Consider the following 22769-nt stretch of genomic DNA (forward strand, 5'->3'; position numbering starts at 1 on the left):
CCACCTCCCACTGGATCTCTCCCCACACTGCTGAGTTATCCAGTTTTTCTAGGTTCCATTGGAACAGAAGTCACCGCAAAGCTCTTAGCTTGCTTTACATTGGACCAGTGACCAAGACTCCCCAACACACAGACACAGCTTCGAGGTAACAACACAACACCTCTGAAGATAGTCATGGTCTGTGCCAGAATATAATGATAACATCTTAACTAACTGGCTTTCTTTTCTCATTCAGTTTCTATTTAGATTCTTTATAGAGGATACCTACATACATTCTTTAAAAAAACAAACAAACACAGTTTCAAAATGCCACGATTCTAACAGCTTATTTCTAAGGGATCATTTCATGACTTGTAGAGTTTGAAAGGAAAAACAAAAAGTTCAAATTTAATACCTAAATGGTTTCAACAATACAGACAAGTAAAAATTATTTTTTAATTTAACTGGATAAGGGAAAGTAAATAATGCTTTTTAATGTAGTATAAAACAGTAGGCGAGGGAAGAATTTTAAAGATTACAGAAACAGGCAGAACCAGAGGCCGAGGCAGGAAACCCACACAGGTCGGCACCAAGGTCAGCACCATGGCCTACAGGTCAAATCTGACCCACGGCCTGTTTTTGTAAGGCCCGCAAGCAAAGAATGGATTTTACACTTTTTAATGGTTGGAGAGGAAACAAAAAGAATATTTTTTGACATGCGAAAATTACATGAAATTCAAATTTCAGTGTACATAAATACAGCTGTATTGGAACAGCCAGCTCATTCACTTATATCTTAGCCGTCACTGCTTTCATGCCACAAGGGCAGCTCAGTAGTAGCAACAGAGACTGTGAAGCCTACAGCGAGTTTGAAAATACTTACTCTCTGGCCCTTTACACAAAAGAGTCTGCCGACCACTGCTCTAGAAATGCTCACTAAACAAGTTAAGCAGCTCAGCTGACAATGTAAAATTTACCCCACAGAAGACTATCTTGCAAAAGGTCTCTTATTTATTAATGACACATATGCTCAGAACTGTGGTATTGGAGAAGACTCTTGAGAGTCCCTTGGACTGCAAGAAGATCCAACCAGTCCATCCTAAAGGATATCAGTCCTGGGTGTTCATTGGAAGGCCTGACATTGAAGCTGAAGCTCCAATACTTTGGCCACCTGATGCAAAGAGCTGACTCATTTGAAAAGACCCTGATGCTGGGAAAGATTGAGGGCAGGAGAAGGGGACGACAGAGGATGAGATGGTTGGATGGCATCACCAACTCAATGGACATGGGTTTGGGTAGACTCCGGCAGTTGGTGACGGATACGAAGGCCTGGTGTGCTGCGGTTCATGGGGTCACAAAGAGTCGGACACGACTGAGAGATTGAACTGAACTGAACTGAACTGATGCTCAGAAACCTCCTGCTATAAAATGCTCGAGAATTCTTCCAGTGGTTAGTATCAAGCATTCTGACCTGAAAATAACAAAACAACCTTTCAGGCAATGCCTATGAGGATAAGAGAGTGCCTCTAGCACTGCCTCTCTACGTTTCTTGTCACATTTTCCATCTGGGCTGAAAACTCAGCTCATTTTATGAATCTAGATCAGAGATGGCAAACATTCCTACATCTGCACTCAAAAACAATGCTATCAACTGATTGGAGCACTCCTTCCAAACGGACTGAATTCAGCCTGGATCACTTGGAACAGGACATGAAATCCATCTGCCTTCTAATATCCAGGTGATCTATTCTTTTTGAACTTCTTTACCATTCATTTATCCTTTATCATTTTTCTTAAACTCTTTCTTTTGTGAAAACCATGTTGCGAACCTGACAGAGAGGACAACAGGGAAATGAAAGTGGAACAGGTATGCTCGCTCTCTGACGTATGAACAGGGCACCAGCAGGCAAGTGGACACACCATTAATTTAAAAAAAGGAGTGTTTTTAAGTCTCTTTATCAAAATATTGAGTACACCTATAGCTGATTCATACTGTTGAACATACTGTTAATGTATGTTAGAAACCAATACAACATTGTAAAGCAATTATTCTCCAATTAAAAATAAATTAAAAAAAAAAATACTGAGTTCAAAGGCATTCTTGTTAAGCCCTGCATCCTGCTCCCTTTTGTTTACCTTCATATGAAAGCTTTAAAGGGACTTCCCTGGCCGTCCAGTGGTTAAGACTTTGCCTTCCAATGCAGGGGATGTGGGTTCGAACCCCTGGTTGGGGAACTAAGATCCCACAGGTCTCACAGTCAAAAAACCAAAATACAAAACAGAAGCAATATTGTAACATGTTCAATAAAAAGACTTTAAAAATGGTCCACATCAAAAAAAATCTTTAAAAAAATAAACATGCTTTAAATGACCTTGAAAGATGTAGATTCTACTGAGACATGCCTCCCCACCTCCCACAAAAAGGCTTTCTGTGTTTACCACAACACTCAGAGAGGGTTTGAAGGAGCAATAACTAAACTTGGTAACCATTTCCACCAAAAGAAAAGCTCTCTGAAACCAATTGGAGGCAAGTCCTTGCAGACCTGGGACTGTATCGTGACTGATCCATCCAAAAGGACCCCTGAACAGCCAGACCTTACGCTCAACGGTAGCCACATTAACATCACAGCAGAGGTGTTTGAGAGCAGAGTAATGTCCCCTCTCAAAATAACCTTCGCCAGAAGTTCCGTGCGGCTTCCACACTTCACTGAGATATTTTCTGAGCATTTGCACAAGCAAAGCAGTTTGCTAGGGAAGTTTCTGCCTGAGCCCACTCTTGTGTCACACATAACTTCATGAGCTGTCATCACCATCAGCAGGCAAACATTTCAGTGAACATTTTAAATATCCACAAGGATAACCGAGTCCTAGGAAAAGAGAACACGAGATCCTAATTGGGATCAAAGCCCCTCATCTTTGGAGAGGAAGCACACATATCTTAGGGTCCTGTCATGTTTAACAGCTTTTACAACCAAAAGTGAAATTTTTCAAAATAAATTTTTAAAAGAGTCAGGCAGTCAATCATAAAAGAATTGCAGGCTTTTATGAATAGTCAAAGAATTAGATTATGTGAGGTCAGAAGCCATCTCCTTTTACAGTTTTGAAGATGGAGACTTAGTGACTATAAATGTCTTCCATTAGTAGGTACTATCTTTTCAACCTAGGAGGATTAAAAATTAAGTAACCTCAATTTGGTGGTAATTATCTCCTTAAATTGATATGCATCTTCTGTCCCTGAGAAGATTTAGAATTATTTAAAGAAAGAGTTAAGAGAATCAAAACTATATTAACATTTTGGAAGTTAATAAGAAATCAGGACTTGATATTTTTATTCTTTTTATAGTTGAAAGAATGTGGCTTGGAACAATATTCTTGAAATTACAATTAAAAAAAAAAAACACCACCTAGGGCCATTTAATTGGGAAAGATCTTACAGGAAACCCGAACAAACTTTTGGCCAATGCAATATATGCTCGCCCTTTCTAAAGAAGCCCCGTGTGTATGTGTGGGTATACTCATGTAATTCCTATTACAGCTCTTGAGGTGGGTATTCTGCTCCCCGTTTTACTGGTGAAGAAAAAGGCACAGAGGTTGTCCCTTGCCACTGCCTGCCTCTCCCATGGTAGAACTAGACTGCCCTGCACTGCTTCTCTGTAAGTAACTGATTCAGAAACCTAAGTGAGTTTACGCACAACCCTGAAATATCTAAGGCACCTTTTTAGGTCCACTTCATTCGTAGGTTATGGTTAATTTCATTTATAAGAAGTGTTAAGTACTCTAAAGATTTGTGTTAAAAAGACTCAACAACAGAAATCAAATATTGAATTTATTTTCTTAATAAGCTAGTCAATGTTGAAACTATTAACTATAAACAAGACTAATCACAATTCAAAAATCTCTTTAAATTAACTGTTAAAATTTATTTAATTTATAAAAGGGATAAGTTTTGTAAGCTGAACTTTTAAAAAAAATAGAGCCATGTCTTCTAATTTATAGCTTTTAACCAACTGAATGCCAATTTTTTAACCCAAAGTAAACTTTCTCAATAGCTCAGGACCCCTCTTACGAAAGTCCTGACATCAACGATTCTGTACATGTGTTTACTGCCCATCTCCTAAAGGCAGTACAGCTAAGACAATGCTACTCAAGAGGCTGTCCATGAAACACAGCGTGAACACACGTGGAGTCATCACCCTGCTTATGCTGTTAAGTATCTAACAAACAAATAACAAAGTGCCTAGAATGTCCCAGACTGGGGTACATCAATGAGCTAAAAGGAAAAAAGATTCATGTCCTTCTGGAGTGTACCAGCAAGTTAAAGACAAGAGAAATTAGAATGGTGGTATTTAAACCAGGTATGAAATATCTAGGGGTAAAGGGACTGTGAGATGGGGAGAGACCCCCAGAGGGGAAGTCCTGGGGGGAAGAGGTGTCAAAGGATTTCTGGATTCAGGCTACGACTGGGACCCAGGAAACCAAGGTAAATAGATGACCAGAAAGCTAGATCTCGGAGTTTGATGATTAACTGTTCATAAAAAGTACCTTCAAAGGATTACTATTTAACACATACCTGCCATGAGTAAGGGTGATTTTCATCAAAAAATGGCCACATACAAAACATTTCAGTTGCTTTTGGAATATACAGGTTAAGGATACATTGTGGTTCACTGCTTGTCACGTAGATACTTCTGGAATAACACTATATATATACACACACACACACACACACGTGTGTGTGTGTGTATCTGGGAAAATCTTATATTTCACTAAAAAAATGCATATTAAAAATAAAATACAGGGTAAGTAAGGCGCAGCTTACTCAAACTTCTGCGATTCTCAAATCAGATTTTTTTTTCAAATCAGTAAGCATATCCTCAAGAAATAACATAGCACCATCCAAGCAGGGACCCAGAATGGCTGAAAAATGCCTTAGGGAATATTTAAAATACATTAAAAGAACAGGTGCTGATTCAAAGGTACCAGAACAGTGCAGGTTGACCTGGGGCTTCTGTGCAGGCAACCACAGCAGGCACGGAAAGTGGGGGCACCTCTCTGGAGACAGAGCCCCAGGTCAGGCATCATTTACTCATTTCACTTTAGAAAGAAACGAAAGGGCTCTCACCAGGGCGACAGCCAAATTGAAGGCTTAAATTCTCACCTACTTTTTCCTTTTCTGCTAAAATGTAACCTATATTACACCGTGTAATTGCACACTCTAATCCCAGTCCCTCTATTCACACACCTCTTGCCTAGAAAGTTGCATATGAATCAGCACAAATCACACATTGTGCTGACACTGTTCCTCTATTTACCCAGCACATGCATAGCAAAACAAACTATTTATAAATATCCATATGTCGTTAGAAGTTCTCTCTGAATCTGGAGGCACAGTGACAGTCTCCTGATGAAGAGGTACATGGGAACCTCTCTCATCTATGCCCCCACCACTCTTGTATTCCATTGAGGGAAATTACCATAGCCCCACCAGGTGGAGTTTAGGGGGAACAATAAATCAAGATATCTGTCTTTCTTTTATACAAGACACAGACATGCAATTCAAGTTCCACCAACCAACCTACTGTTCTGAGGCTGTGACTGGAGCTGAGTGACAGCAAGACAGGAAAATGTTGAAGGACACTATTCTGGGGGGTAGCACCCAGATGGAATGGTCAGGAGTTTCTGCTGACCCAAAATCCGAACTGCCCTTGATCCAGACAGGTGTCCACCCAGTCTGTGAGTTACTCTACCAACAAATTATTTTCAGGTGAGATGTGGCCAATGTTCTCCAGTTTCCATTAAAAAAAAACAAACAACAAAACTTAATGAATACAATACGCTCACATTTATTAGATCACATAAACAATGTATTTTCCCTTTCAGTTGCTGAGTTAAGGTTTCAAATTCAGTGATCAAAATTTATCCTAAATATTCTGCAACTCCTTACCTCACCCTGCTCAACATACTTCTTATACTTGTTAACCATTTACCTTTGCAACAATTAATCCTTATATACATCTAGCAAGAGAGAGAAACAATTTTCAGAAGCAGGCAAGATATACTGACTTCAGGAGTAGGAGAAAGAAAAGGAGCAAATTATTTCATTTGCATTTTCTAAGAAACAGGCCTATCCCTTCTTTATGTTTCAGCATAACTGTGTTTCTTATTTTCATTATCTTCAGTAATTTTTCCAAGTTTGGTTCAGTTCAATTGCTCAGTCATGTCCACCTCTTTGCGACCTCATGGACTGCTGCAGCATGCCATGCCTCCTTGTCCATTACCAACTCCCGGAGTTTACTCAAACTCATGTCCATTGAGTCGGAGATGCCATCCAACCATCTCATCCTCTGTCATCCCCTTCTCCTCCTGCCTTCAATCTTTCCCAGCGTCAGGGTCTTTTCAAATGAGTCAGCTCTTCGCATCAGGTGGCCAAAGTATTGGAGTTTCAGCTTCAACATCAGTCCTTCCAATGAACATTCAGGACTGATTTCCTTTAGGATGGACTGGTTGGATCTCCTTGCAGTCCAAGGGATTATCAAGAGTCTTCTTCAAGACCACAGTTCAAAAGCATCAAAGGTCAATTCATTCTGGGCTTTAACCAATTCTCCCAGGCCCACTCGGACTTACAAACCAGCTGTGTAGCCTGTTTCTCCATAGATACTATAGGAAAACAATGGCTCATTTGTGCAGAGATTTTAAGGAGCAGAAACAACACATGTAAAGCAAGTCCAGCATTGGAAAGGAGCAGGTGCTTTAAAAACGGTGGTCATCCACAGTTATTATGGTGTAAGCACCCACGGTTACAGCTCCCTCTCTCCCTCACAACTGACAATTTGTACTCAAGCTCACATATCTGAGGTTATTGGTATTTCTCCCAGCAATCTTGATTCCAGCCTGTGCTTTACCCAGGCCGGCATTTTGCATGATGTACTCTGCATATAGGTTAAATAAGCAGCGTGACAATATACAGCCTTGATGAACTCCTTTCCCAATTTGGAATCAGCCTTTTGTTCCATGTCTGGTTCTGTTGCTTCTTGATCTGCATACAGGTTTCACAGGAGGCAGGTAAGGTGGTTTGGTATTCCCATCTCTTGAAGAATTTTCCACATTTTACTGTGATCTAAACACTCAAATCCTCAAAGGTGATGCTGTGAAAGTGCTGCACTCGATATGCCAGCAAATTTGGAAAACTCAGCAGTGGCCACAGGACTGGAAAAGGTCAGTTTTCGTTCCAATCCCAAAGAAAGGCAATGCCAAAGAATGCTCAAACTACTGCACAATTGCACTCATCTCACATGCTAGTAAAGTAATGCTCAAAATTCTCCAAGCCAGGCTTCAGCAATACGTGAACCGTGAACTTCCAGATGTTCAAGCTGGTTTTAGAAAAGGCAGAGGAACCAGAGATCAAATTGCCAATATCCGCTGGATCATCAAAAAAGCAAGAGAGTTCCAGAAAAACAGCTATTTCTGCTTTATTGACTATGCCAAAGCCTTTGACTGTGTGGATCACAAGAAACTGTGGAAAATTCTGAAAGAGATGGGAATACCAGACCATCTGACCTGTCTCTTGAGAAACCTGTATGCAGGTCAGGAAGCAACAGTTAGAAGTGGACATGGAACAACAGACTGGTTCCAAATAGGAAAAGGAGTACGTCAAGGCTGTATATTGTCATCCTGCTTATTTAACTTATATGCAGAGTACATCATGAGAAACGCTGGGCTGGAAGAAACACAAGCTGGAATCAACATTGCCGGGAGAAATATCAATAACCTCAGATATGCGGATGACACCAGCCTTATGGCAGAAAGTGAAGAACTAAAGAGCCTCTTGATGAAGGTGAAAGAGGAGAGTGAAAAAGTTGGCTTAAAGCTCAACATTCAGAAAACTAAGATCATGGCATCTGGTCCCATCACTTCATGGGAAATAGATGGGGAAACAGTGGAAACAGTGTCAGACTTTATTTTTGGGGGCTCCAGAATCACTGCTGATGGTGACTGCAGCCATGAAATTAAAAGACGTTTACTCCTTGGAAGGAAGGTTATGGCCAACCTAGATAGCATATTTAAAAGCAGAGACATTACTTTGCCAACAAAAGTACGTCTAGTCGAGGCTATGGTTTTTCCAGTGGTCATGTATGGATGTGAGAGTTGGACGGTGAAGAAAGCTGAGCGCCGCAGAATTGATGCTTTTGAACTGTGGTGTTGGAGAAGACTCTTGAGAGTCCCTTGGACTGCAAGGAGATCCAATCAATCCATCCTAAAAGAGATCAATCCTGGGTGTTCATTGGAAGGTCTGATGTTGAAGCTGAAACTCCAATACTTTGGGCACCTCATGCGAAGGGTTGACTCATTGGAAAAGACCCTAATGCTGGGTAGGATTGGGGGCAGGAGGAGAAGGGGACGACAGAGGATGAGATGGTTGGATGGCATCACTGACTCGATGGACATGGGTTTGGGTAGACTCCGGGAGTTGGTGATGGACAGAGAGGCCTGGCGTGCTGCAGTTCATGGGGTCGCAAAGAGTCGGACACGACTGAGCAACTGAACTGAACTGAAACAGTCAAGGGCTTTAGTGTATTTAGTCAGAAGTAGATGTCTCCCCTTTTTGGATCTGCCTAAACTCCAGTTTCCTGTGAGTGTGCTGGGATGCTGGGCCTCTCAACCCTCAAGGCAATGCACTCATTTTCTATCTGTGCACTAACATGAAAAAGACAGGGAAGCACTGGTCTACATCAATGATTCTCAAATTTTAATGTGTATTTAAAACACCTGGGGATCTTATGAAAACAAAAATGCTGACTGAGTAGATCCGGAGTGGAACCTGAGACTGCATTTCTAACAGGTTAATGACCTGTGGCTGACACCAAACACTCCAGCAAGCTATGGGGAACATGTTTCACTATATTCAAAGACCCTTCCTTTCCTTACAAAACAGAAAAAGATACGGCTAACTATTCCCCAAATTTCTACCACTTCCCATTCTTTTGGTTAGAATAACTTTAGAAGTTTCTCTTGTTTCTTCCACCCTCATAATGTCATAACTTTTTATGTGCTAAAATTCTTTCCTGTACATATGCAGGATTTGAATAACTTCCTAATAAACACTAAAAGGCAATCATTTCTTGAGGCTTAGGAAAAGGCAAAGTAAAATTTCAATAGAAACAGAAAAAAAAATTAATGCAATCCACAACTAAAAGTATACTAAAACATGATTAAAAATAAATCTATTTTCATAGGTGTTGCAAGGACACACAACTAAGGAGAGCTGAAGTGGTCATTAAGACTCAGGTCACTCAAACCTGAGTCCTAGCAACAACACTCTTCCTGCCTGTTATGTATTGAACTGCATCTTCCCAAAATTTATACATTCGAGTCCTAACCCTCAGTGCCTCAAAATGTGACTGACCTTCCTGAAAAAAAGTGATCACTGCAGATGTGATCACTTTTAATTAGAATGAGGTGGGGCCCTAATTCAATGATTTGTGTCTTTATAAAAAGGATAAATTAGGTGAGACCCAAAACCAGGCACACAAAGAGATACCATGTGAAGACTGAAGCTATACTCAGACAAGTCGAGGAACTCTCAGAAGCCAGGAGACGTGTGCAACAGATAGATCCTTTTCCAGTACCTTCAACAGGAGCACCAAACCTACCAGTGCCTTGACCTCAAACTTGTAGCCTACAAAACTGTGAGCCAATACATTTCTGTTGTTAGGTTGTTTAAGCTACTCAGCTTGTGGTACTTGATTATGACAGCCCTTGCAAACTCACGCACTGCCTGTGTTTCTTCCCTCTCAAAAAAATATCTAAAGACGACACACAGACAGGCAATCTTACCACAGTCTGGTGTGCCATGTGAAGGTTTTAGACTCTGTCCTATTAGCAAAAGGGATCCACTGAAAAGCTTTAAGCAGATTAATATTAGGTTTATTATGTGCAACTTATCTTGTCACACAAGTCAAATCATTATCAACCCTAAAGGTGCCTTTATGCCAGGATTCATGTTTCTTGTAACACAAAAAATATTCTTGCGATGCAAAAAATATTCTTGCAATCATCAGAAAAAGTCACACTCCCTCCCAAATAAGAATGCCTCAAGAAGACACTTTCATTTTCATGTCAATTTCACCTAAAATTCTCCTACAGATAGAAGACATGGATAAAAAGTTGCAGATCAAATGAGCTTTTATTTTCTCCAAAAATGTATGTCCTGGAACACCAAATGCAGAGTTTCCTTTTTTACTTTGAGAAGGAATATTTATCTGAGTGACTGCAGAAGATAAGCTTTCAATTATTCAGAAAAGCAAGACTTTAAAACCAAATTCAGCCTCTTAACTGGTCAGATATCAACCACTCGGTGAAGAATCAGGAGCTAAATGGTAGGACATACCATTTGTTAAAAAGTTGGTATCTCCCTTCCCCTCTTTAAACAGAAATCTGAACCAAAAGGAAACTATACCTTTTTTAAAGTTCCATGCTTTAACTTTTTTTTTCTAAGTAAGTACAAAATTGTAACTATGTGTCATGATGGCTATACTAACTAACCTCACTGTGGTATAATCATTTTGCAATATATATATATAAAATCACTAATTTTGTGCACATGCTCGTGTGTGTGTTGTGTCCCTTGTGGCTCAGCTGGTAAAGAATCCACCTGCAACGTGGGAGACCTGAGTTCAATCCCTGGGTTGGGAAGATCCCCTGGAGAAGGGAAAGGCTACCCATTCCAGTATTCTGGCCTAGAGAATTGTGTGTGTGTGTGTCATGTGAACTTAATCTATTTACCTAGCAACTTTCAAATACACATAGCAGTATTTTTAACCCCCATCACAGGCTGTACATTACATCCCCAGAACTTATTCATCTTATAACTGGAAATTTGTACCCTTTGACTGCCTTTACCCATGTCCCTGACTCCTTATCCCCCACCTCCCCACCTGTGACAACCATTGACCTGTTCTCTGTTTCCGAGTTTGGTTTTTTTAGATCCCACAAGTAAGAAAGATCATGTGGTATTTCTCTTGACTTTTTCACTTAACATAATGACCTCAGGTTCATCCATGTTGTGACAAATGGTAGTTTCCCTTCTGACTGAATTAAGTTCCCTTCTACACATTTTCTTAAACTTAATGTCATATATCGGTTATATCTCAATAAAGCAAGGGAAAAGAAGGAAGAAAAAAGCAGAAAGAAATTTATATGCCACCCACAGCAAACTTTAGAAACCAATACTCTGTCTTGAAACGGCCCATAAGAGAAATCTGACTGCACACAGCTGTGTAAAAAATCAATTTGTCACTGTGACAGTCATCTCAGAAGTAGAGTAACGGCTGATGGACAACAAAGAAGTTAGATTAGACACAGATGCAAAGTATACACAGAACTCCACAAGGTTTTGATTTTGGTTTTTATAACAAGCCTGTTAAATCATTCACTAGGAAATAAATTATTCAAAATGGACTTCCAGAAGCATTATTCTGTGACATCATCAATCAGTCAATATATTTTTGAATAAAAATTTCAGAAACTTATTTATTCATCAAGTATTGGACTTCCCTGGTGGTCCAGTGGTTAGGACTCCGTGCTTTTCATTGCCAGGGCCCCAGATTCAGTCCACGGTTGGGAAACTAGGATACCACAAGCCATGCAGTGAGGTCAAAACAAACAACAAAAAACAAGTATTACGGGATGCACACTATGGGTACACTATTCTTGTAGATCTCAGGAATTCAATGGTAAGTAAAAACAGAGTAGATGCCTTTACGGAGGAGAGAGACATCCTAAATAGTAACAGAAATAAACAGAAAATTATTATTGTTACAAGTGCAAGAAGGAAAGATACATGACTCCAGGACTGTACCTGGATTAACTGGGGCATGGGAGGAAGGTGATAGCACTGGAATGGAGTACTAAAGAGAGGACAGTAGCTCAGTGTGTCTGTGTGTTGGGTTGGGGGTGGGGGTGTCACTAACCTGAGGCATCAGCAGGTGCAAAGACCCTGAGGCAGGAGGTAACGTGGACAGTGTCACTAAAAGTCCATCATGCTGTGCTTCTAAGATCAATTTAAAGCTGCAAAGATGAGGAGCAGGATCAAAAAGAACTGGTTGTAACCAGGCATGAGATTAAACCTTAGCTATGACAAATTCTAAATACTCATTTCCTTAATAAAACCTCAGTCTTCTCAGACCAAAGAGTATGAACGTAGGCCCATTCCCCTAGGACAAGAACGTATATTACATAATAGTCTATTTTTATCCGCATGTTACTGCTCACTGCTCGGCTCATTCTTAATGACATTTTAGGAGGTATTTGTAATTTAGACTTAATCTAAGTATTGAAACCAATTCAGAAAAGGAAAAAATTTACCTGTGATTTCAAATGAGCATAAAAGGTCTGAAAAGACACTGTGCTCAGTTGTGCCTGACTCTTTTCAACCCCATGGACTGGAGCTTGCCAGGGTCCTCTGTCCATGAAATTCTCCAGGCAAGAAGAATACTGCAGTAGGTTGCCATTTCATCCTCCAGAAGACTTTCCTGACCCAGGAATTGAATCTATGTCTCCTGCAACTTCTGCATTGCAGGCAGATTCTTTACCACTGAGCCACCAGGGAAGCCCATAAAAGGTCTACCACTCAAAAACTAATAATACACTGAAGAATCCCTTATGATGCCCCATAAAGTCCCTACTGAAACCCTTAAGATACAACTAACCAAAGAGAATCTCTGCAGGTGGGTGCATGTAAGGGTTTTCATCACCAACAGAAGATGTTACTGTAGTACTTTGCATTAAGAAAGACAAAGACCAGAAAGAAAAAAGACAAAGAAAAGGAGAAGAAAAAAAAAAACAGTTCCACCTGGGAATCTAATCACAGTAACCTACCTTCCAATTCTTCAGTGTGGGTAAACCTAAAGAAGAGGCAATATTTTAACATCTTCCACTGAGAAAGAAGCTATTGGTAGAAGTCATTCACCTTCAAATGTATAATAACCCCAAAAGAAACAAAACCACTGAGAAGGCCAAAGACTGTCTTCTTACCAAAGAGGCAAACATCTATGGACCTGGCAGCATGCAAACCCCAGGCCACACCTGTCACTCGGCCAAGCACAGGGTCGTCTCCCAGCAAGTGGTTCTGCTCGAGTGCCACAGAAAATTTTCAAGCCATTTTTGTTGTTTTCAGTCCTTTAAAACAGCTTCCAGAGAGGCTGTATATCTTTTTCACGTTTCACAAAGGTCCTCAGATTTACTGAAACAAAGTCTGCCTCCCTTAAGTACACAGTTCCTCCCCAAAACAAGAACCTACTGTTTTGAAAATATGCCATTACCAACCTCCCTCCATACAGTCTCTAAACATCAAGAAGAAAAGATTTCCCACCATCCTGTAGAATATGCAATACGAATGTGCAACAGTTCTCAAACTTGTTTTCTCAAAAATGATTTTTCTTAAGGAGATATTCAGCAGAAACAGGATGCCACAGCCCCACAAATGGGGGAAATGGCAGGTTTTTTTTTTTTTTTTTTTTAATGTTAAAGAAGTTTCCTTAACTGCAGGGCTTCTCCAAGTCATTAATTATGACAGTCTCACATGAGGGACAGTACACGCAGCATTTCCCATATATTTCAGACTACAAGTATTCTGGAGAAGCATTTTGGGGAAAAAAAAGTAACTCTCCACTGAGAAAGGCTGGGCCTCAGTTCTGCACAAGACAGCCAGCCTTCTGACACAATAACAAATGAGATCGTCCCTTATTTTTAAGGTATCATCCTGTAACCTCTATCTAAAGAAGTTAATGCATTCTGTCCCTTTCTCGTGATCTAGAAGTACACAGGTCCATAGCAATCAAAGTGCGGTTGGTCTATACTGATATATGTTCCTTGGTGGCTAAGACATTCTGACTGTCCAACACGTTAAGGGTGAATCAAAGACCCTGACAGTATGGTAACCTACACACTACCAAATCTCCACAACAGAGCTCTAACTTCCCCCAGAAACTTCGATTTTGATAACTTTATACTACATAAATATCTTCTCAGTTAATCATCAGCCAAAAAGTATAGTGAATACAAGCTAATCTATGTAAGTTTGAAAACATTATTTTTCAAAATTCAAAACTAATTTCTATATCGGGAAAAAAACCGAGTACTTTATGTGAAGTTCAGCACAGCTACAGTACAGTTCAGCAAAATAACTGTACCAGGTTAATGACATGATCTCTTTAATCTCCAGCTCCTAGAAAAACATCAAACTGGGAGGCTTCTAACCTGTTAACTACATCTCATGCAACTCATGTCATTCCTCAGCACCATAAGCCATTCAAAGGAACTGATTTCAGCTAGTTTTTTTTTTTAACTGACTTCTGTAAGGAAAGTACCTGAATATACACAATGTATCAAATGAAAAAGGAAGGTATTGCTGGTGTTCAACAGGTTCTGAACCACCTGCTTCCCTACATCTTATCTGCAAGCTGGGTCTGTCTCTCTCTGAACAAGCGCGACCAATAGCCTCAATATACTGAGTGGACGCAGTACCTTTCCTGGAAAACAAAGCAGGTTAGTTGGCTTCATCTATTATCACTGATTAGAGGCCCTGAAGCTTAATTCTATGGAAAAGGAGGTCATCAGGAGGAATAAACCCTGGTCTGAAGGCCACTAAAAACCCCTGTCTAGCTTCTGGTCATTCCTGTAGCCAATGTAAAATGACCCGTTCCCCTAAACTTGAAGGTTTTCTTGTCCCACCGTGTACTCCACTCTGCAGGGCCTCACCACAGTCTAACCAGTGCTGAAGACAAAAGACAAAGGAGGACGTGAAAAGAGGCAAAGTTCTGGGCAGATGGTGAAGTGTGAGAATGAGCAGCAGAAGACACAGACAGAAGGAGAGCCTCACAGGCAGGCCCAGAGGTGGGCACAGGGAACGGCTAGCACACCAGCTGACTGAAGCCTGGAGCTGTTGACTACCTGGAGTTTTCCTGCCCCAAACCACTACCCACTCTTCTGGGTTCCATGTCCGCCTGCATCCACAGGCTGACACCGTTTCTCAACCACAGACACTATAAAGACCCAAAGGCACCTCACCTCCTGGTCTATAGACGACATCGTCCTCCGTGATGTATGATGTTATCTCACCGGTGTCTGTCCTTTCGTAACGAGATTTTTTTTTCGGGGGCTTCTTTTTGTTCTTCTTCGTGGACTCCTCCGTGGTGGCACTGTTGTTGTCATTGTCCTCGTCTTCACTGTGATCACTCTCGGCGTAATTTTTGGCTCCTCCTTCCAAGGTACAGCTCCTGCGGGGCCTCGAGTTCTCACTCTCACGCACTTTGTCTCGCTTCTCTCTCTCCCGGTCCCGATCTCGGTCCCGGTCCTTCTCTTTGTCTTTGTCTTTGTCTTTGTCAGCTGTCATGATTCGCCACGTGCCTTCTTCTGTCCTCTCACGGCTGGGCCTCCGTGAAAGGTAGACAGTAAGCCTGGGCTTCAGTCTTCTGAATTTCTCACTCAATTCCAGGGAAAATCCAACCACTCCAACAACCCCAACGTTTCAAAAATGCTAGGAGAAAAAAGAGAGAGTAGAATTGGTTTTCCTTAATTTTCCCATATTTCCTTTCCTAAAATAATATTTTGTTCAATGATTCTCTTCCTTACTCATGCTTTAGCACTGAAAACTTCTTAATGGCCACAGGAAAAAGGTTAGGACAAGTGATACAAAATTTAAACATAAACAGTTGCTGCCCTCAGCTAGCATATGGTTTGGGATTTTCTATCACACTAATAATGAACAACATCTGAATACATAAGGGCAAATGATGCTTTCTGTATACAAACTGTTTTTTCCTTTTAAAAGGAAAAAGTAAAGTGTATTCCAGTAAACAACATATAAGGGGTACAATCATTGTGGTGCTGGAGAAGACTCTCGAGAGTCCCTTGGACTTCAAGGAGATCAAACCAGCCAATCTTAAGGAAATCAACTCTGAATATTCACTGGAAGAACTGACGCTGAAGCTCCAATACTTTGGCCACCTGATGGGAAGAACCAACTCATTGGAAAAGACTAAAGATTGAAAGCAAAAGAAGAAGGCATGGGCAGAGGATGAGATGGTTAGACACCATCACCGACTCAATGGACACGAATTTGAATAAACTTTGGGAGATAGTGAAGGATGGGGAAGCCTGGTGTGCTGCAATCCATGGGGTCGCGAAGAGTCAGAAACAACTTAGCAACTGAACAACAACAAAAATACAAATGGAGTTTTGTGACCTACAATATCAATTTAAAAGGGAAAGAACCTACAGTAAAAATTATTTCCACCTGAAAAAAAAAAGTATGTAATCTGGATAGCCTTGGAAAACATCTTAGGATGTCTCACAGTGCGCTGTCTTCTGAAGACTCTTTCTAGTCACTTTTCCAAATTTCCAAAGCTTCTCTCAAGAATAAACATAAGAATTGACTCAAAAATAACAACCTCAAAGCAAGATTCCTGTGCCTTACAATTTTCTACATCTTCTAAGTCTACTATTCTAGTTATTTTCAAAAAAAAAAAAAAGGTTTCTCAGAGATATATTATCTCTGTCTTCACAAAACAAACAGGTTCCCAAAATAACCTTCCATCTTTAGAGATTATTAGGTGGTTTATACATTCTTCCAAATATCCACTATTAATAGTTACCCTAAACGTCTCTCTAAAACTAAAGCCCAAAAGGAAAGTCTGAACAGTAATATAATGAGAAGAGTGAACCCCAAACTCCAACCCAATTCTTATTAAAAAATTTAAATTTTTTTATTTACAAGTCAGTTTTAGAACAGTCATAATAACCAGTAATTTTTCTTTTGCAATCTTTTATCACCTTCCCCAGTATCTCATCTCACTTGTTCAAGTGTGTACCAAACACCGTCTATGTGCCAGGTGTACAGAAGTAAAGATACCACAAGGGAACAGCCTGCGGTCCCAGCCCTTGATGCTCTAATGCAGAAAGAGGGGACAACTGGTCAACAGGAGAACCATCTGTTTCTCATGCTACTCAGGCCAGATAGGAACAACACATGCAAACAAACAAAAGTCCTCTTTACTCAGACAACAACAAACAAGTCAGTTTGTAATTACATGCCTCAAACGCAGAGAAAATTCTCTTTGGTCACGCCAAAGCCATAAACATTATCATGTACTCTCTCTAAACCTCTCAGGTCCAACTTGATACCAGAAGAGACCTTCCCATTAACACTTCTAATATCCTTAGGCATTCAGGAAAAAAAAAAAGTTAACAACCACCTTTGGGAGAGAGACCCATGAAGGAGCAATAATGCCAATAATCTATAAGCAATGTCAGAAGTGTGAAAGTATGGAGCACAAACCTAAATTGCTTCCTTCTACAGAAGAAATGCCCTCTCAGATAGGATTTCAATTTTCTAAACATATTTCCAGAAAATGAAAAATTATTCTACTGCCTGCAAAAGTTCTGCTTCAATGAATCATCTGCAAAGCAGACAGTAATAAACCCTCAAGTCCCTGGAGGCCACTAGTGTTAGCAATTGAAAAAAAACAAAGAGACATATTACTTTCTCCATTGGGCTTAAGTTTAGAGCCCGAACAAGCCAATCATGCAAGAAAGAAAACCATCAGCTAACATGGTTGTTAAAACATTCCTCTTTGACACTGAAAACATACCAAGGTCTCCTGGGAGTCTAAAAAGAACAACGAGCTTAGGCTGAAAGACTCTCAGATTCAGTTCAGGACAGACATACTTCAGAGAAGTTCAAGAAAACATCATTTCCCCAGGGTTAACAAGATAACTGCTCCAGAAAACTGTGTGAAAATATTATTTCAGCACTTAAACAGACAAAAAATAGTAAGTCCAAACTGTACATTCAACATTACTCCCTACAAAATCATATAGTGTACTTCTACTTACAAAAAACTTTGAGTTGTTTCTGCTGAGAGTTAGCAAGAAAAAAATCAATAATCAGTAGATAAAGCATCCACAAAATGAAACCCTCTGTGTGTGTGTGTCCAACTTTCAGATAACTAAGAATACTGATAATGCAAAGCTAAAGTCAGTTCAACTTCTGTTCACATTTGTCTCTGAACTATAGCACAGTGGGGATGTTTTTTTCCCTCTGCATTTACCACAATAATCATCATTTTTCTGAGCTTCATTATAAAATGACCAACATGCAACAACAATGCAACATTTCATGTAAGGGATCCAGTGGCGCTGAGAAAGGTAGCTGTCATCTCAGGACACTGGAAATGTTCTACTCGGTAGGTAACACTATAGTGTCTTTGTATAACAGCAAGGGGTTCACAAAGCAGGTCCCTGCCATGATCTCACTGGATTCTGTCTACTACTCAGTGATGTGAACCAAACAGGAGTCATCACCCCACGTTTCAGGCTACAGAAGGGGAACTAAGAAGAGAGCATCTATAGTGGAGTCTGAAGCAGCCCTCGCCAAGGTGAACCCACCTGACCTGATGTCAACCTACTGCTCAGGTTACAATCTATATCTTCACAGGGGCCAACTTTTCCTACATATATCCTTGCTGATAATTAGCACAGACACGTTTAGGAAACACACTCATTTTAATCTTTCCCATCTAAACAGAAGGTGCTCTTCCCCATAAGAAAGAAGAAAATATTGAAAATATAAGTCAATCCACTACTCAACCCAGTTCAACAGGAAATATGGCAAAAGCCAGTTTAACAGTTAACAAAAGGAGAACTCTAATCTAAAAGACATTTCAGATTTAAAACAATCTTCATCTATTCACTGAACAAATGTCAACTGAATGCCCACGAAGCTAGTGTGCTGAATGCCCAGTGTGCTAGTTACGTGCCCACATGTGGGGAAAACAGCAGAGAACCACATACAAACATCTCTGGCCTGTGGACCTGATGTTCCAGGAAGTGGAGAAAGATATAAACATAAATACAAACATATATATATCTACTATACTAAAAGAGCTTACATAGGGAGTACAATGGGAACAAGGGAGTATAGGAGGACTACAGTTTTAAACAATGGTCAGGGAGGCAGCTTTGTCCCGAGTTAAGAGTACAGACGAGACATGGAGACCACTGCAGCAGAGAGGAAGCAACTGCAAATGTCCAGAGGCTGGAGTGATTCAGGTACATTCAAAACTCAGGAAGCCAGAGGGGTTGGAGTGACATGAGAAAGAGGACTGATTTTTTATAAAAAATAAATGTATAGTCCTCTCACTAGTTTCCAGATTCATCAGATTGCACTTGATTTTATCTTAACTGATAAAACTTGGTAGGCTGGCTTAGTTTCACTGTAATCTAATCAGAGTTAAAGGCATTCTATACATACAGAACTATTCTTCATTGTTTCAGGTTACTGAAATAAACCTCTACACAAACATCGTTTGCCTCTTCAAAATGAAGCCAACAACCACATACAAACACCTTACACTACTTACCAGAAGCAATCTGGATAAAGTACTCAAATTTCAATCATGCTCAGGGCCCAAATCTCATTTAAGGAAACCACTTCTTGTCACTATTTCAGCGGTCCCATGAGGTTTGGCCCCTTGGTAGCATTGCAAGCATAGTGAACTGAGAAGTGAAGGTTCATGCTTTGGCACTGCCAGGGCTAGTGCCTTGGGGAAATCACTCTCTCTCTGAGTCAGTTTCACTACTGTAGGGCTGGGATAATAACTGGGCTTCCCAGGTGGCTCAGTGGCAAAGAATCTGCCTGCAATCCAGGAGACTTGAGTCAGGAAGATCCCCCGGAGAAGGAAATGGCAACCCACTCCAGTATTCTTGCCTGGGAAATCCCATGGACAGAGGAGCCTGGCGGACTACAGTCCATGGGGTCACAAAAGAGTCAGAAATGACTTAGCAACTAAAAAACAACAACAAGGAATAGTAATTAGCTATTCACAGAGCTGCTGCAAGAATTAAGTATATGCTGCTGCTGCTGCTAAGTCACTTCAGTCATGTCCGACTCTGTGCGACCCCATAGATGGCAGCCCACCAGGCTCCCCCATCCCTGGGATTCTCCAGGCAAGAACACTGGAGTGGGTTGCCATTTCCTTCTCCAATGCATGAAAGGGAAAAGTGAAAGTGAAGTCGCTCAGTCGTGTCCGACTCTTCGCGACCCCATGGACGGCAGCCTACCAGGCTTCTCCGTCCATGGGATTTTCCAGGCAAGAGTACTGAAGTGGGGTGCCATTGCCTTCTCCGTAAGTATATGCATACACAGCAAATACACTTAAGAGATTGCAAAATGCTTTATAAATGTCAACTACCAATAATATATACCTAGGTCAGTCATGACTTATTCTCAACTACAGCAGATAATACCCAATCATATATCATACTATGCAACATATAAACATAACCAAATATCACCCTTACCCTCAAGAATTGATTTCCTACAAGGGAGGAGGGGGGCTCTATTACATGATTAAGAAATAAATCATGTAAAACTGACCACAAGTGAAATAAAAAATTCTAAAATATCTCTTCTTGGATCATGTGAAACCCACTTAGCACCGAAAACTTGCTCGTCCCACCTGAGTGCCCGATCCCTGGGTTCTACTCATTTCAGCGGCTCAAGCCAGATTCAGGAGGACACTTGACCCTCACACCAAATGCAGTTAGTGAATCCAATTAATTCGTCCTTATTCAACCACAGCAAGAAATGCTAACGTTTGTCAAATACCCAACCAACCATGTACTAGGCGTTTTGTTCAGCTCTCAGGGTCTACCAGTCACCTCCTGAATAACTCTGTAATTCATCCACTGCTCCAACTGACGCAGAAAGTGCCTATTTCAAGCCATCACCATCTTTCACACAGATTACTACAACTGCCTTCTAACTGGTCTCTGTGACTACAAAATTTTATTTTTGCCTTCCTTCCAATTCATCCTCCAATGCAGCCAGCCAAGCATCTGACCCTCCACCAGTTCTTTTTAAAAAATAGCTTTATTGAGCTGTAATTCACACACCATACAATTCACCACATAATGAACAGCTAAGTGCCCACCATTCCTTTTCAAAGAGCACAGAGGCCTTCCTGTCCTGACGCCCCTTCTCCTCTCCAGCCCACCTCACCCTTCTTGAATGCTCCAGCTGACCCTTCCCCTTTGTTGGCCTAATCTCTACTCACCGTTAGGGCCTCTGGCATTCCCGCTGCCCAACTCTGGGAAGCTCCCAGACCCACCCAAAGTCCAGCTCCTCACTGTTTCCCATCCTGCCTGTAAAATGGCCCTCACTGACCCACCACTGGTACCTGCTATTAACTTGCATCCCTTCTCCACTGACTGACAAGGACTGTGACTACAGTATAATAGTCACTGGAACAACTCCTGTTGATGCAACCTCCTCTCTACATCAAATCCACTAGAGTTTTCATCCTTCTCATCACATGACCATCAGGCATCCTCTGACAGGGTTAATCACACCACCTCCTTCTGGAAAGGCTCTTTTCTTTGGGCATTCCCGGCACAGTCATCTCCTAGAGTCTATTCCACTGTTTCTCCACCTCTAGTACTGGACCCCCTATTCATGGAGTAGTTCTCTAGGCACTTTGCAGACCCTCTTTTCTCATCCTCTACTTTATCCCAGTCCATCTCATGTGTCCGTCAGCCCTCAGGTATCACGTCCACACATGCCTACCAAACTTCTCCTGCAGAGGCAGGTGTCTGTGAAAACTGCCCACCTGAAGTCTCCTCTGGGATGTCTCAAAGGTACCTCAACATATCAAAACCAAGGCAGGCTCTGGCCCCACATGGTCTGTCTTATGACTGGTGCCCCTGTCCATCCTGTTAGGCAAGCTGGACACCAAAGCCTCATGTTCAGCATCTCCATCATCAACAAAGCATGACACTGTCACCTTATAAATTTCTCTCAAACACATCTACTTGGGAGCAACCCCAATACCTCAACCTTAGTCAAAAAGCTACTAGTGTACCCTTCCTGTACCACTTCCAATTGGCTCCTCTTCAAATCCACTCCTCTGAATCCTCACAATTCTCTTTTTACACTGCAGCCAGGTATCTGCTTTCAAAAGGCTAATGTGAATAGGTCAATCCTCACCTTAAAATACTCGTGACTTGTCACTTCTATTAACTAAAACCTAAATCTGGGACTGCTAACTAGAAACTCAAAACCCAATGGAGGGGACATGGGTTCAACCCCTGGTCTGGGAATTAAGATCCCACATGCTGCGGGGCAACTAGTCCGTGCTCCACAACAAGACAGTCACCATAACAAGAAGTCCACACACTGCAACAAAGAGCAGCCCCTGCTCATCACAACTAGAGAAAAGCCCAACAGCAACAACAACAACAAAAAACAAATCCTCACCATGATCCTTTCTTTCTGCCCTTATCTTTCTATCTGGCCTCACCCCCACCCACTTCCTACACTCTGTGCCTGACCCCACTGCCTTTCCCATGGTTCCTTGAACACACTCCCCCCACCTGGAGTGAGACAGCTCCAGTTCTTCCTTCTGTCTGTGATGCTCTTCTCCTCTCCTGGTCTAGGTATCTCCTACTCTTCCTTCAGGTCCCATTGCAATAGCAACTTCCCCAGGATGTCCTTTCTTGCCCAAGAGGACTAGGTTAAATCCCCTTGCAGCACTTTCCACCACTGTAACTTCACATTTGTCGGTATGATTTGGCTAACATCTGTCTCCACCTCTAAGCGAGAAGTTCCATGAGGGGCTGACCCTATTTTTGCCCTGTGTTGTACTCTCAGTACTCTTGCCTGGAAACTCCCTTGGACGGAGAAGCCTGGTGGGCTGCAGTCCATGGGGTCACAAAGAGTCGGACACGACTGAGCG

The 22769-nt window shown here is 41.3% G+C and overlaps 1 protein-coding gene across 25 annotated transcripts in view; it reads right to left on the reverse strand.

Annotated features, from left to right (window-relative positions):
• RERE (arginine-glutamic acid dipeptide repeats) overlaps positions 1 to 22769 on the reverse strand; it is a 408969-nt gene that overhangs the window by 247421 nt on the left and 138779 nt on the right. For 21 of the 25 annotated variants that reach the window (XM_081490478.1, XM_081490468.1, XM_081490475.1 and 18 more), the window contains one exon: positions 15046 to 15514. In XM_081490478.1, the coding sequence (XP_081346604.1) occupies positions 15046 to 15370 (325 nt within the window). In that variant the 5' untranslated portion in view covers positions 15371 to 15514. Of the gene's footprint in view, positions 1 to 11948; positions 12046 to 15045; positions 15515 to 22769 lie in introns of all 25 variants that reach the window. The other 4 variants (XM_081490493.1, XM_081490490.1, XM_081490492.1 and 1 more) reach the window with 1 other exon arrangement.

The sequence above is a fragment of the Giraffa tippelskirchi genome, chromosome 5, assembly GCF_054371585.1.
Source record: "Giraffa tippelskirchi isolate mGirTip1 chromosome 5, T2T-mGirTip1v1.2.pri, whole genome shotgun sequence".
Lineage (NCBI taxonomy): Eukaryota > Metazoa > Chordata > Mammalia > Artiodactyla > Giraffidae > Giraffa > Giraffa tippelskirchi.